Below are 17,188 nucleotides of genomic sequence, written 5' to 3' on the forward strand. Positions count from 1 at the left end.
AATAATTTTCTCATAACTTTCTCTACTTGTTAATTCTTTAATATTTTTTTGGCACTCCGTTCTCTTCTCATTTTACAATTCCTAGGTTCTGTTCCATAATGATCCCCATTCTTATGTTTTACAAAACTCACAGATTTAGATTTAATTCTTCATTCAGCTTTAGACTTTTATGGAAATTCTAGCTTACTTGTAGCAAAGGTTATTTTCAATCCTTCCTGTATGTGCACATAAAAGTAATAACACTTATGAATTCCAAATGACAAAAATAAGTAGGGAAATGTCTCCTGCACCTCATTTTTTTTATTAATTTTAGGGTTCCTTGGGATTACATATTGATTCTGAACACTTGCAACCGGTAAGGTGCTGACTAAGGTGTCTTGTTTGAGATTTTTTGTGTTATTTTCTTTATTTTATTTGATTGCATTTTTTCCATAGGTGATATTTTCTCTTTTTGCTATGGAAACTGTAAGTTTCTGTTTGAGTGCTTAATAGCCTAATAGTTGGAGGGGAAGGAGTACCTCTGGGATTATCTGTGTTTGCAAACAACCTATTTATAATTCTCATCTGCATTTATTTTAACGTGTGTTCCAGAATGCTGACAATATTTGGACTATTCATTCCCAGGTAGAATATATTACTGTTTATTGTGAATAGCTATGTTTACCTTTTACTTATTTTCTGCAGTTTCTGAAAGATTTTATTGTTCTTTTGACAATGTTGATGAATTAATTCACACTATTGCATGGTTCTGTGACTCCCATACTGCAAACTCCATAAGACATTGACTTAATGACCAACACAAGTACAGTGTTAAACTATATCTTTACAAACATATTGAAACTTGAAAGTAGAGAAAACAGTTTATTTAATCTTACAATAAATTTTGCAAAATAGAATAGCTTAGATTATCATACTTTAACCTTTTTTTTTTTTTTTTCAATTTATAAAAGACTGAAACACAGTTGACAATGATATGGACACAGAAATACTATTTGCTATGTTTTATTTTCTACAATTTTGGATAATATTAGCATGCAAGTAATTGAATAAAAATACTTGTATATATGACTTATTTTGAAATAAGAATTTTACCAGCAATAGATTAAAATCTTGCCATGAAAACTTAGATGAAACATGACAAAAAAAAAATAATAAAATAAAATAAAAAATTTTTAACCTGAAAAAATATTCATCCTGTTATCTTTTACATATTCCATTAATAGTATATTGTAATGGTCTCTGAAAGATATTTTCATATATTTTAAACTGTTTTTATATTGTTAAATCATTTGTTTTCCCTTGAGATTGGTAATATGAGCAAGGCATGAATAATTAAGAATGCTGGATTGCTTGCAGGAGAATCTTCTATTTACACAGGCTAGCCCATACTGCTCAACGCTCTGATGAAACCCATCTGACTATGTAGTTATGTCTGATACCACACGGCACATACTGCATGCATGGATGTAGATTTCTATGAGGCCAAATGTTTTCCTTCAATTTAACTAACCAGATGAATGCATATTTTACACCACATCTGGTCAGTCTTGTGCTTCCTAAATACAAGCATTTGTAAAAGTATGCACACATTTCTTTACTGTTGTCTTAGTGTTGCATGCTAAATATTAACAAAGAGAATGGTTAATATGCAGACTGATATTTTTTAAGGCATATTTTAATTTTAAAGAGCTATCTGGATGTAATTCATGTAATAATGACCACCTAGAAGGGAATCTAAGTTTCTGAGGCATCTCACTCCAGTGAGATCTCGGCAGCCACCCGAAGGCAGTTGTACATCTCCTGTGGCAGGTCAGCCCGAGTGAGATTGTTTCCATCCAGGCGCAAATGTGTGATCTTGGAATAGGTCAATGGTCCAACAACCTTACAGAAACTGCTCAGTGGGAACTCTGAAACAAAGGGGACACAAGTAAGAGAAAGCACAAATAATTAAGACAAATGAGATAAAAATATTATTTTTCTGCCTTTTCTTTTTAACTTAGAAATTGTGAGTTCTATTTTTTATTTTTATTTTATTTTATTTTATTTCAATATTTTGTGTGTCTCTGCTGATACCATTCTACTTGAGCTTACTGGGACTTCAGGGGGTTTTGTCAGAGAGCTTCTTCACATTAATCGAGAAGTTCAGAATTTAAAGATTGGGTATTACAAGTGCTGTGTGCTTGCAGCATCTATTTAATTTTTAAGTCTTCAGATTTTATTTAGAGGCTCTATTTGGCATTTAAGAAAGAAAGAAAGAAAAGAAAGAAAGAAAGAAAGAAAGAAAGAAAGAAAGAAAAGAAAAAGAAAGAAAGAAAGAAAGAAAGAAAGAAAAGAAGAAGAAAGAAAGAAAGAAAGAAAGAAAGAGAAAGGAAAGAAAGAAAGAAAGAAAGAAAGAAAGAAAGAAAGGAAGAAAGAGAAAGGAAGAAAGAAGAAAGAAAGAAAGGAAGAAGGAAGGAAGGAAGGAAGGAAGGAAGGAAGGAAGGAAGGAAGGAAGGAAGGAAGGAAGGAAGGAAGGAAGGAAGGAAGGATGGAAGAGAAAGAAAGAAGAAAGAAAGAAAGAAAGAAAGAAAGAAAGAAAGAAAGAAAGAAAGAAAGAAAGAAAGAAAGAAGAAGAAAGAAAGAAAGAAAGAAAGAAAGAAAAAGAAAGAAAGAGAAGGAAAGAAGGGATACGTTTCTGGAAAAGTTGTACATAATATAATCTTATTCGTATGAAGAGGCAGTCCCCTGAGTATGTTTGTAAAATATTGTTTTTGGAATGTTTCATTTTGATTTACTAGTTTTAAAATGAAATTTGGGCTGGGGACATTTAAATTGTATAACTGAACCTTTCCAGAAAAGCAGGACTGCAAGGTAAATATAAAAGTAAAAAAAAAAAAAAAAAAAAAAAAGTAAAAAAAAAAGTAAAAATATTTATATTTATTGCAGTTCACATATTATGCTATGTATAGCTTCCATCCAACTGAAATATGGCAGGCTTTGAGTGGAAATTGTATGTTATGAGCAGTATTAACTGTAAGCAGAAAAAAAATGCATGAAACAGAAATTCTGTGCTCGGTATACATAAATTCATATGCATGAATTGTATACCTCAGTCATTCAGAAAAGATTTGTCCTCAGGAGAGAATCTCCTGATTAACCTAATGTCCACTGTACACAGTGTCCATTGTGTAACTCTGCAAAGATAGTTTTTCATTCTTCTCCCAGTTCCCTTTGATTCAGACACTGTCACCACTCAAGAACCAATCTGAGAGACTTGATCTTCTTAAGTTTTTTGTCAGTGATTAAACGTTATTAAATGCTTTTGTGGCACAGAGGATCAGCTCTCATAATTTCTGAGAAATCAAGGTAGGATTCTCAAAATCAAAAACGCTTTTGACTACAGGTCATAGGTCATTCATGGGTTTTTGAAAATACCACAATATATCCTTTCTGCATGACTATTTATCTCATTTAAGAAAACAAGATGACCTACATTCAGTTGTAGTAATAATGGAAGAGGAAGTGGATATCTTTCATATCTCTACTTTAACCTCAATTGGATTTTTCCAGAACTGACATTACAATAATCTTCTATAATTGATGAAATATTTATTGTGTAAACTAGGTGTAAGTGTACACCCATCTCTAAAGGCAGATCTTTAAAGAATGACAGTGTAGTTAATTTGTTACAGACAGGGAGATGATGTCAAAGAAAGGGTAAATATTTGCATATCTTTCACAAAGTAAGGAATATTATGTGGAGATTGAGGAAATGTATTTCAAGTGTTAGATCTTGATCACCAAGATTTTTTAGACTAAACAAAAACAACAAAAACAAAAATCCTTGATTTTTGAATATTTTACAATCTTGTTCTGAAAGGGTGAAATAAAAAAGGCATCCTTAATGGAACAAGTATCGGGCAGTCCAAATTGGAATATTGTACAATATTAAACTTGTAGACCAATTCTAATACTTTACCAGTTAATGTACCCACTGAAGTGAACTGATGATTCTCATGAGATAGGGTCACGCAATCTAAGAAAAAGTTACAGGATTGGATCTGTATGGATTTTGTTGTATGAAAACAAGTTTGCTTGGCCTACAGCCTCAACCATTTATTATCTAGGCCAAGGTCTCTGGAGATTGTTTGGGTAAAATTTGTAAAGTGGTAAAAAAACATGAATTTTAATATATAGGTTTTTCATTTTCTAGTCTTTAATGGAAAATAAAATGACACAGTAAGTATAATTTTATTGAAGACCATATATATATATAAGTTTTCAAAATTTACTTTGTTTACCATATTGTTACTTTTGAGCACAAGTTCATATGTAAATGTTGTGCACGTAAGCAAGTTTATTAATGTTACCAAAATACCCAGCTGTGAAGATTGTTTATGAGATTGAGACAACTTTGCAAGTAGATTCAGATTTAGTCTTCACAGAAGTCAAAGGAACTCTGTCATGGACTTCAGTGATATTTGGTTCCATTTCTTGGTGTAAAGTGCATGTATTTGGGAATTAATTTATTATGCAGTTCATATAATTGTCATTTGTAAGAAGCATATTAAAAATATCTGTTTTCTAATTGTATCTATATTAGCAGAAAATTAAATAAGTGTTTCTTGGAAGTGCACCCAATGTGTTCTATATGTTCTGTATGGAAACTGCAATCTGTGAAGCTGAAGCAGATAAGACATTACTAGTTTACTTCCTCCTTTATTGAAGTGATTCATGTTTCAGATGTTCCTGTTCAAATATCTTTCTGAATAAATAGTATTAAGGTTTAGAGGTAAAGAACATTAAATTCTGCTATTAGTATGATATTCATATTTTCCCTACTCAGAATTTCTGCATGAGTCAGACAAAGAGATAGTTACAAGGATTGGGTAAAAATTGGATTTTCACCTGAACAGTTATTTTCTCACTAAATGTGTCTGTTTCCAGAAGAAATTCTGTTGTTTTAACAATATTTAAATAAGAAATATCTAGAGAGAGAAAAAAATATAAAAAAGTCAGGAGAAGGTTTTGCCCTCTGCTCTCGTATACCCATAGAGAAAAATAGGACCATAGAAATATTTAAGATTTTTAGACAGAATTTATTTTGACTATATGCTAGGCAAGAGTATATCCCTTGCACATCAGGACTACAAGCAGCCTTAAGCTGAGGAAGATTAATAGTGTTAAGATTTTTTGTTCAGGTGTGCAATACAGCAAAGATTAATGGGATCAGCAGTCCTAGTCACCTTTGCTGGTCTGTGGTCCCATAGTAACTGTATCTGAGTCATTACTGTACAAGCCACTATAAAAAAAAAAAAAAAAAAAATTTTGGGATTGCTAAAGTATTTCAGATAAAATACCACGAAGTATCTCTACAACTAACTGTGTTTAGAGTAATTAAAATTATGGTACAGCTACTGATCCAGCAGAATATTTTGTCTCCTGACTGTCCCTTTGAACATTTTCAAGTTTCCCCTTGTAATACTCTATTCATATGATATCTTCTTGCTAGGAATTTATGTGGAAGCCACTGTTTCCTTAATCCTTCATAAGTGAAATATGGAGAAGTCCATCTGTGGACCCTCTTCACTGATCCTCATTGATTTCTATAACTACAAAGCGTATTTTTGCCTTGAGCAATCTACATGTATAATAATAAATATTACAAATATGTATTTAATCCCAATGCAATCCTAAGGCATGGGAGTAAACCAATGTTGTCATTAATCAGGAAACTCCACCCTGAAATTATTTAAAAAGACATACTAAAAAAGAAGATTCAATCTTATCCATTCTGGGTTTGAGGTATGAAGAGAGCAAAGACACTGGTCTTATGTTCGCTTGGAGATCCAACTAGCACATAACATTACACTTCATTACATCATTACACTTAAACTGAAAAGCTGAGCAAAACATAGCACATAAATAGTATCTCCTTAAAAAGAAATGATTATTGCTTGTCCCACGTTGATTATTAGCATATTAGGGAACACAGTATCGTTTCTGTGAAATTAGATAGTCAAGGAAATCTATTATGAAAATCTACTACATTTCTTTTTCAGGCAAAAGAGTAAATCAGAGCTCTCTTGCATTAGTCCATATGGTAGCAATGAAAGTGCAGCAGTAGCCTGTCCTACTCCTTACACTGTCACCCTCTCCTGCTGACTAGCATTTTGGAAATACAGCTTTCATTGAAAAGTATATTGCTGTCACAGTTGTTTAGAAGTCCTTGGAAACATGAATGGAAAACGAAGTTGGTACCTGGGTATCTTGCAGAAGGCTCAGAAAAGCCATTCTAATCAGTTAAAATTGCCTCATTTATCTTAGGATAAATTAAATATCAACAGCTTTTTTAGGAAAGAGTATCTGACAGAGTTCTACAGGTTGCTGTATGTAGTACCTCATGTGGGAAGCATTAATTCATTTTTTTTTTTCCCTCTTCAAAACAAGGAAATGAAAGAAAATGAGATATAGGGAAAAAAAAAAAAATCATAATATTGGGGAACATGTGAAACAGTAAATAACAAACAAAAGGTCTTGCCTTCTCCCTGGTAAGATCTCCATTAAAATATTTTGCTGCAAAGGCTAAGTCTGTATTGAGTAAGGAAAAAAATGTTTCTTAGCTAACTGGTATCCTAGACCCCTGATGGATACAGATAAGAAGATGAGGATTTTATGGTTTATAGTTTATGCTAGCTAGCAGGATGATGTAAGTCTTCCAGCAGAAATGCTGTATTTGACCTTACTACCTCTACATGAGAGGCTGACAGAGATCCAGCTGGAGAGCTTCTAACATGAAGGTGGGGTTGGCTCAGCTTTATAGTATCTCCTTCCCATCCTAGGATTAGGACAACCTTCTAAAAGCTCTGTCTCAGTAGAAATCTCCATGATCTCGTACAAGGTGTGGCTGTTATTGATTTTAGAAGGAACTGTTTTAAAATCATGCTTGAATGGAGACAAACTTGACACCTGATGATATGATGTGGAAAATGAGAATTAAAAACAGAAAGCAACAGGATCAGGATCTGCTAGGTGGAAGGGCAGGAAATGGGAGAAAAAAAAAAATAATATATATATATGCATGTATGTATGTATATATATAAGCTGTTTCATTGTCTTTTTCATTATGCCTTGTGCCTAGTATCGCAAGTGTTTATACTAGTATTTATTGTACTCTTGTTCTCTCCTCTCCTCCAGCACTTTCACTGACACTCTTCTGAAAGGTTGCACATACTGTAGTTTGATTCTCAGCTTTTTTTTTTTTTTTGACTTACTAATTATGACTATCCTCCACACTGATTAAATTTTTCCCAGAGTTTTGTTTGTTTGTTTATTTTCTAAATTGTATATGTGCACTCCATTGACTTTGATAGAGGTGCTTCAGTGTACCTGAGATGAGTATTTGGCAAATAATAACCATATATGTATGAAAATAGAATATTGTATCTTTAAGATTAATTTGCATAGCTAAATGTCTGTCTTTTAATATCAATGCAAGCAACAGTAAGAAAAATGATAGCCAGTACCATTTATTTAAACTGGTTGAACTACACTTCCAGATACTTGCATCAACCATTAGTGTCTAGATAGTGGTAAACAGAAATGAAAATATGCAAATTTAACTCACTGTTAATTTTGTTGACTTGGAGGTAGAAGTTTTCAAGATTCTCACTGACAGTTGGAATGCTCTTCAGCTGATTGAAGGAGAGATCCAACTCAACCAGTGATGTGATATTGAAGACGTTGCCTGGTATTCCAGAATCTGTTAATTTATTGTGGGATAAACGTAAATATTGCAGGGTTTTAAAACCTTGGAAATACTCATCAGGAATGTTGGAGATCTGGTTATTGTCAAAATACAGCATAAGCAAGGAGTGAGGCAGTCCTGTTGGTAGCTTTGTGAGTCGATTGAAGCTTAAGTCAAGATACAAAAGAGAATTCAGGCCTTTAAATGCCCCAGAAATAGAATCTGCTTTCAGCTGGTTGTTCTGGAGGTGAATGACAGTCAGATTTGCCAGCCCCTCAAGTGCACCGGGATTAACTTTTGTGATCTTGTTGTGACTTAATTGCAGGTCATCCAGAGTTTTTGGGAGTGGTCCAACAGCTTCAGTCAAATTGTTGTAATTAATGTGAAGTTTCTTCAGATGCTTTAGTTTAGAGAAGACTCTTCCCTTAATTTTTGAATTTTCCAAATGGTTGTGATCTAGGATAAGCCATTGTAGGTCTGTTACATTATCAAATGTATTTTCTTCAATGCCCTCAATCATATTGTTTCGAAGATAAAGGTATTTTATTCCACTTGGTACAATTGGAATGGTTTTCAGTTTAAGATTGTCACAATACATTGCAGTAGGGTAGCTTAAAGGACAATTACATTCTGGGGCACAGACTGCTGAGGATGGCCCAAAAGGATCATAACCATAATCATCTGCAGGACCATAGTCATACTGGCAAAAAATGCCACTAATCAATACCAGAAAAATGTGCAGTGAGTTTAAAGTCATCTTTTCAATGTGTCTTGTCCCTGTATAGTGAAGGGGGATAAAAAAGTTACAATTCTGTTTTTTGTTTGTTTGTTTGTTTGTTTGTTTTTTAATCAATATTTTGAAATTTTAGCACACAAAGACTATGATTCAAAGCTAATCAATTCAGGCTTCCCATATAAAGCTATTAAATAATAAAAATATATTCCTTTGTTAGTAATGCACAGTTGCTATTACAAATTTACAGTCCCTGTTTTGTTATAAACTGCTTTGTAGTGTGAAACTGCAGGTTATTCTGCTGTTGCAAATAACACATTTTTAAAGTCATACTGCAGCCATTCATCAAGTTACAATAAGGATGATAATGTCCAAGTTTTCTAAACTTGGCACAGAAGAGTTTCCAATTTTGCTGAAGGCCATGTTCAGAGATAGTTTTTCCATGTAAATTCTATCAAGCTTTCATTGCTATTACTAATATGTTAGAATTCCTCATTTTTAAATAACATGATGTTTTCAATTAAGTTCAAAAAGGTCAGGAAAGTTACAAACTGAGAGGGATGGTCTACTATATAATTTGTTGTTAAATTCCAGTAGCTTGAAATATTTTATTCTCCCATTTCCTCTAAAGAAAGGTAGGAAGTTCCACCAAGTTTCATATTCAGATAAACAAACTCATGGAAACATAGTGCATGTTCTCCTGGACCTGTCAACCAGTACTACATATAGTACTACATATGGTGCATGAGTATAATCTCTCTGTCTAACAGGGGTCTATGAAATGACTGCACTTCAGATAGTGCAAGTGTCCTTGCAAAGTCGATATATAACAATGAATGTGATAATTACATTGCGTTACCATTCTAAATAAATCAATTAATAAAGTACTTGCTTTGCATAGTTGGCCTTCTAGATCACATATAGCTAAAGGATATTTTAGTGTCTTTGGGTATGTTTTATTGTGATACAATATACGTGATCTCACCTTACATTTTAAAGGCATACTTCATAAGATATTAATTTATTATTATATCACAATCTTCATAGATTAATATCTTGATAATATTTCTTACTACCTACATGGATTCTGTGTTGTAAAGTCAGTGAACTAATTTTGATTTTCACTGGTGAAAGTGTACTCAACTACTGTTTAAAGAGTGAGACAATTAAGAAAATCCTTAGAAAAATCATGCTCTCAAGTAATTTGAGACAGCACGTACAGCCTTTAAACTGACCACTATGCATTGATCTCAGATCTAGGCAGTCTTCCAGAAAAGTCAGCCTTGCTATTGGCACTGTTTCATGTAACACAGAATACCTAAAGTTGAAATGCAGGGTCATTGCTAGAAAGTCTTTAATAAATTGGCTTGCTTTTATTAACTTGATAAAATCCACATAATCGCTCAACTAAAGTAACTCTAAGCAGGGCCTATTGATCTGGTGCAGAAAAAGGATTTATTTATTTTTTTTAAATTTAGTCAACCATCCCAAAAGCCCCTCTGCTGGATATTAAGCTGGATATTAAGTCTTCTGGATGAATAGGAGTATTGCATATCTTTTTCCATGGTGTTGGTTTCATCACATTTACCTAATTACAAAGTATTGCATAGAGAATCAATCAAATGTGAATTGTCAGTGTAATTTTCTTTGTTCTTTATTACTGCATGGGAACATGAAAACTTGATCTTCAGTCCCCTGCTGGTATAAGTAAGTACAGCTCCTCTGAAAGAAAAGTTACATTGACAAAATTCACCTCAAAATCTGGTCATATTTAGGTACTAAACATTAAGGACAGGAGACTAACTGCTTCTGTTCTCAAAATATAAAATACTGTAGAGAACTTCTTGGACTACGTTCTTTGGCTTTACAATGACATTTATATACGTCCTCATTATTTTATAGTCTTACTGATAAAGTAGGGTAAACTTCCTATTTTAAATTCAAATTCTATTGCTCCTGTATTTATAAATTATACTCATAATTCTTGATTTATTACTGAGGCTGACATAGTATTATATATAGTCATTATATAGGCTGACATAGTTATTTTAAAGAGTATACAATGTTTAACTGCTTCACAAAACCCTGGAAGTAATTTGGAGTTAGACAGCAATTTTTTTTTTTTGAATGATTTTATCAAAAAAATTAAAATTAGATGCCAATTCCTTATTGCAAAGCCATAAGTGTATGTGTCTGACATAAAATAGCACAGTAAAGTAAATATTTAGTGTAGTTAATTTATTTTATTTATTTATTTATTTTAATTCATGGTTCTAAATGTTTCTCTGTCAGAAATGTAAGATGTAAATAGATCATGTACACATACTTGGTTGTTACACTGAACTATATGAATTCAAAAGATAACATCAGAATATGTTCTTAGATGTTTATCTTATAAATATAAGCATTCTTGAATGGATTGCTTGTGTTTGTTCTACTCAGTTATGTTATAAAATACCTGTGAAAACATTTATGAAGTTGCTCAGGCGACATGCCAAAACATACTAAATGACAAATCCACAAATTTGGAAAAATGCTTACTACAGTAGAGTAGACAAACTATTTAAATTATTTTGGAACCTATACTGCCTTATTTCTAAAGTTGTTGTGAAATAAAATAAATATGAATTTATGATCCCGCTATAATTAATATACCTTAATTCTGCAGCATAATGTTTTACACAATTTGCATAAGAGTTATCATTAATAAGCTTCAATAGGATATTTCAAATATGTCTTAAAATTAACTAAATTATTCAAAGTATCTATGATTTTCCTCTTGTTGTTTACTTGATTAAATATTTCACTGTCTGGATGCCTTGTCTTTTTGTGAAATGAAGCAAAATGATTTAACAAACGGAGTGCTATGGAGCTATTACTAATAGACTATGAATGAATAAGTAAGGAATGAATAGTCTTTAAAAATATATTTGTACTGTACATCAATTCTTCTTTTGAAGTAAAACAAAACAGACTTGAAATGCGAGCAAGATTTATGCACAAAACATGTGAGGTCGTTTTAGGGAAACTAAAAAAGTAAATGTACTAAACAACTGTTGATTTGTGTTCAATTTACAAATTGGCAAACTTATCCTGACATGTTTTCACATTCATATTACAACTACATTTAAATAGCTGAACATTACAGTTAAAACATGCAGAAACACTTACCTTACTGCCTTGAAGCTGCTTTCGTTAATTCCCAGAGCAGATGCAATAAGGGACTGTATCGACCAATATATGCTGTAAACAGTGTCAGGAGGTAAAAGTCTGCCAGATCCTCTGTGTTACAGGAGGAGAAAAAAAAAAAAAAAAAAAAAAAAAAAAAAAAAAAAAAAAAGCCCTAGTCACGCTGTTCTCTGAAGCTGCTATGTCATCATGGTGATCTTGTGGTGTGGCATGTACAAAAATGCAGCTCTCTAATGAAGTGCAGGTGGATACCATATTTTGTACAAGGACAACCCATCTGCTCTTCCTGTGGGATGAGAGAATGATAAGTGTTCAGAAATCTGAAAAAGTTTAGACCACTAGCCACAGCCTTATACAAAGATTTTTTTTTTTTTTTTGAAGGAAAATATTTTCCTTTATAAAACAAATTTTAAACAGACTTTTGTTTCCCAACTTATTTTATGCTGCTAGACATGAGTTAACAAATAGCTCTAAGACCTCTGTGCTGCTGTATTTCTTTAGCCAAGTGACTCATTCCTTTGTTTTTATTTTATTTTGTTTTATTTTTGTAATATGTGTACAATAAAACATCCTTAATACAACTTTTAGCTTAAGGACTAGATTAAAAGATGTAAAAATTATCTTTAAATTACAACCTTTTGCTCAGCATTAAATAATGAGTTCAAAGTTTGTTCTACAAAGCTTAGGAATTTACATGGTCTCTAACTTTTCTTTGGTGTCTAAATGCATGTCTGTTTAGTACAAACACATCCGAGGAATATTTTTTTTCAGCAGTTACTGTAAACTTTATACATTTGTTCATTTTTACACTTACGACTTTCTTCTGCTTTTCAGAATCTGGAACTACTCAGCTTTACATTGTCTGTTTCTTATTCCGTGGATGTAGTTCAAGAATGCATCTTACAGCTTGGAGGAGAATGTTATTTTCACTGGGAAATGCCAAGAAAATAATGCACTAAGACAGTAACTGTTTAAAATGGATCCTAATATTTCTGTGAGAACTTTCCCTTATCTCTAATTGGTGGATATCATCTCTTTTTATGGGATGCAAGCTCTGTTCTAAAGTTGGATGGAAACAAATGTGCATATAGAACGCACATACATTTTAAAGAACCTTGGGTGTTTAATTACATATAGCTGTAATTATCAATTTTGTTGGTGGTAGTGGTTTGTTTGTTTTTTTTTGCTATCTGTTATCACCTGTATGGAGTAAATTACTTTTCCATAACTTTTTGTAATCCATTCCTTTTACTAAATTTAGTTTTGTCTTAAGTCACATGATAATGCAGTGAATGAAACCAGTTACTTCTGTAGAAAGTCATGGTACGGTATTTATCTAGGCTGGAGAACCCTAGCAGTGTCTTGCAGCAGAGAAGCCTGGATGGGGCTTCCACTGAGATCTGATGATGATGTATCTAGGCCACCATGCTTGTGGGGGTCACTGGTAGCAGGGAAAGATTGGCCATAATTCAGTGTCCTTCACAGAGAATGGGAAAAAACACCACATAGTTACAGCCCCCTGGGCTACAATTCCTGTTTCTGCCATAACAAAATTGGCATACAAACTTACGCAAGACAGTGTAGTAAGTACCAGTTCAGTTCTGAGGGAGTAAATTTTACTCTTTTGATGTTCTGATGTCATGCTGGTCACTGTGGCATGGGAGATCCATTTATATATTAAGAAACAGAGGCTGAAGACAGATCATAGCTACACTGAATGATGTAAATCACCTAAATGGTTAATAGAATGTGAAAACTCCTCCCATTTAAAGCCATGGGATTGCCATAGTAAACTAAGCTAAGTAGGTGAAATGTGCATGGGATCAGGACTGGAAATGTAAAAGTGGACAAAGCTGTTGTTGTCCTGTGCATGGACAAATGGAGACCAGATGGAGTTTCTCATACACGGTATGATACTTATCTGAAAATAACTTCGTTAGTTTCAGTTGACCAGAGAAAACCTAAACTGTAGCCTTGACTGCAAATGGAACAATAAACAGGAGTATTGAGAAAATGATCTATCTGGAATAAAGAAAACATTCTGAGTACAGAAAGGGATGCATTGGAGTGTCTGGGGAATTGCTCTGGGGAAGAAGGTACAACAAACTGAGCAATGGTGAATAACATTTGTAAAGACAATTTAAAAATACACAGGAAAGGTACTGGATGTATTTTCTTTGATCAAAAACATATTTTGGAAGAAAAGCTCATTATAAAAAGTTAACAGATATTTTGATCTTTCAGTAATAGATATGGTTTTACTTCTGCAGTACAAACAGAATTGTACATTGGGTAGATATGTCGTTGTATGTTACATGTTAGTGTGGGCTCAACATGTTTTTGGCAAAGTTATATTTACGTACCAGTAGTTTATTACACTGATTTATGTAGGTCCAGTCTAAATCATTGGTGTCATACTATAAACAGAAACACAAAACATGCATATCTTTCATATCTGGTAGAAAAATCTTATTAAACAAACGTGATGATATTTTACAGTTAACATATGGTAAGATCTTAGGTCACATAAAGTTCAGATGAGATTTTTTTCATTCATATAATTCCCTTCTTGCTGACTGATTTAAATTAGCTATATAAATTGCACAGTCAAAATGAAGAATCACATGCCAAGAATAAGGTATAAAATAATAGAATTTTCCTTTTATTCAATAAGATTTTTGCCTTCTCTCTATTCTGTGATTGAATGCTGTTCCTTCAACATCATTTTATATGCTTTCTTAATCCTTCTGCTCTAACTCAGGAAGCACACACCTCATAAACTTATGCTTAGGGGAGCAGGTAGGGACTAAAGTACAGCTGGTAGAGGTATGGTTTCTTCTGCAACAAAGGATGGGAAAATGGGTGGGTCATTTCTTCTTTCTGGGCCTTTGTTTTGTTTTTTTTTTTCCCCACAGCTTTCAGAAGTTGTTAAACTGAATGTGAGTATAGTCTAGCTAATTTCCAATTAATTCACAAAATAACATGTAAATTCACCTATGACATATAATTTAAAAAGCAATGATGAATATGCTTTATGCCTGATGATGTCAGGACATGCAGATATTTCATCTTACAGTAGCTGTACTTCTAATTAATCTTTTTTTTTTTTTTTTTTTCTTCCCCTTTCCACGTTTGTCTGCTTTATTTCCTATTTATTTCCATTAATGGAAAATGTGATCAGAACGTACTGTCATCTGTTTCTCTTCAGCTTGTGATACATTAACAGAAATGTTCTTTTTACTAGATTCAGGGCTTCTTCTCCAGACATGTACAGGGCTGGAGAGGGCCAAGAAGTCTAGTAGATCTTAGTAAAAGGATCTGAAAGCAAACCTCATGGTAAGCATATCACTTTGCTGTAAGCCAGATCTAGCTTTCAAGAATTGTGAGTTACAATACCACTATTTTCTCCCTTCAGTCATTAGTGATATCCCTTCTGCCCTTCCTCTCTTGTGAAAAATACCTTCTTAATAACTCCTCCTAATCTGTGTTTTTTTGTTTGTTTGTTTATTTTTGTCCTACTTTTCTAAAAATATTCTAGTTGCTGAAACTTAATAGATATTACGTATGACAACTGCTTCTTTCTAGTCTTAAAACTGTACATATCTGGTACTGAGTAGAGTACATCAGTGCTTAATTGTGACTAAACTTCAACTCTATGAGTACTTATTCAGAAGCAAGTACCATTTCCATAAAAGCCAAGAGATTTGAGTGATTTAAGAATATGAAATCTGGGTTCTAGGACCATATAGCCCCAGATAAAGTGTTTGTGGAACTTTTCAAATTGCCACGTAAATGGAGTTATAATTTTGTTCACTGCTCTCTTTTAATTTAAATATTTCTCTCAAAACAAAATGCAGGCCAGTTCATTTTAATTGGATATTTTTACTGCAGCAGATGGTAAAGAAATATCCATTAAGGAAAAAGATTATGCCATGGGCCACATAACATAAGCCACAAATTATAAATAGATGGTACGGTGTTTGTTGTGAGTTATTGCAAATGTGTGATGTTTTCCACATCTCTATATAGTAATTGCATATAGGCCTGTGAGCCTATATGCAGATAATAAGCAAAAAATATTATATTGGCTCAAACCTCCAGTAATAATTAGTTAAATGTTTTTGTGAAGTTCTGCAGCACTTTGAAAATATTGCTTAAGGCTGACTCATATCATATGAGTTCCACTAAAAACAATTCAGCTCCAGATTCTGAAGGCTGTAGGTGCTTATTATTTCTTCATCTGAAAGCTTGCTTTCTTCCAAATTGAAATTTTATTTATTCAGCCTCTACAGTGCACTTACATGTTAAATGGAAATTTTTAGAGCACATACTATAAGCATTACAAAATTTGTAGTGATCCAAATCCTTTTTTCCCTTTCTCCTAAAAAGGAAATAACAGCTTTGGAAATTTACAAAAATGGTAGTAGCGGTACAACCTATTAGCAGACCACAACAGATATTTTAGTTGAATATGGATATTTGTTTTTGTGGTTCTGAGGAATTACTGTTTTACTTCAGACTTGACAGTGTCTATATTTGAGTACTCTCCATTGCTTCTCAGACTGTTTTTGGTACTAATCTGCACTTAATTCGACTCAAATCGTCAATGACAAAATTCCTTTTAGTTAATTCAAAACTTGACCAGACTTGTATGTTAAGAGAGACTAAGGTTATGTTAGTCTCTGTGTTAGTAGAGACTAAGGTTGGTAACTGTTTTATAAACATATAGAAAATCATGTATCCGTGGAACAAGAACCAACTCAGATAATACTAAAATATAGAGTATGAGAAGATAGAAGATATCTAGGAATTTTGGTGAATTTCTGGGAAAGTTGTGGTTACAGTTAAAAGTTACAAAGTATTAAACAGCACAGATAACTTATAGGGAAAGAAAGATCTAGACATGGCAAACTTGGTTAGCTCACTGACTAGCATTCAAATATAACAATGCTCTACCTTCATAGACCTCCATTAAAAGTCATTAGCTTCTTACATCTTCTTTTAATTTAGACATTAGCAATGTCTTTCTTCATTCAGATCACTACTGTTTAAGGCCAGGAGGGTTGTTGCATCGCAATTTGTAATATATCACAAAACGTTAAACTTTATCCTGTCTTTGCTGTATTAAATCCAATTAAAAAATAAAAATGAAAATAAAAATAAAATCATCTTTGGCTCTGGTAACTCTTTTTCCTAACAGATGAAAGAAGTTGTAAGGCTTGCCACCATTAAAGAATACCCTCTACCACATGGTCATTTCTTAATCTTCCATTAGATCATCAAGAAAATAAACTAAAACAAACAAACAAAAACAGATTAAGCTCTTGATCTCCTGCCTTCCATTTTAGCTATCCTCTCCATGAAGTGTTTTGTTTTTTTTTTTTCCTTTTGCTACAGCTATATGTGTCACTATTTTACACAAAGATGAAAACACCTTTAATTCCTCATTATTCTTTGTTATACAGCCAACATTTGCACAACATAAGTGGTTTTTTGTGACATAACGGTTTTAGTAGTTCATTTCTGAGCCTTTTTTTCCA

General features: G+C 32.9%; 1 protein-coding gene across 1 annotated transcript; it reads right to left on the bottom strand.

Moving 5' to 3' along the window:
* Positions 1–847: 847 nt before the first annotated feature.
* LUM (lumican) lies at positions 848–11,769 on the bottom strand. The gene is made up of 3 exons (XM_084525034.1): positions 11,631–11,769; positions 7,607–8,503; positions 848–1,907 (listed from the first exon to the last, which is right to left on the bottom strand). Exons 2-3 carry the CDS (start codon positions 8,481–8,483, stop codon positions 1,753–1,755), a joined length of 1,032 nt encoding a protein of 343 aa, XP_084381160.1. The 5' UTR covers positions 8,484–8,503; positions 11,631–11,769; the 3' UTR covers positions 848–1,752.
* Positions 11,770–17,188: the final 5,419 nt, after the last annotated feature.

Source organism: Aythya ferina (genome assembly GCF_964211825.1).
Source record: "Aythya ferina genome assembly, chromosome: 1".
NCBI lineage: Eukaryota > Metazoa > Chordata > Aves > Anseriformes > Anatidae > Aythya > Aythya ferina.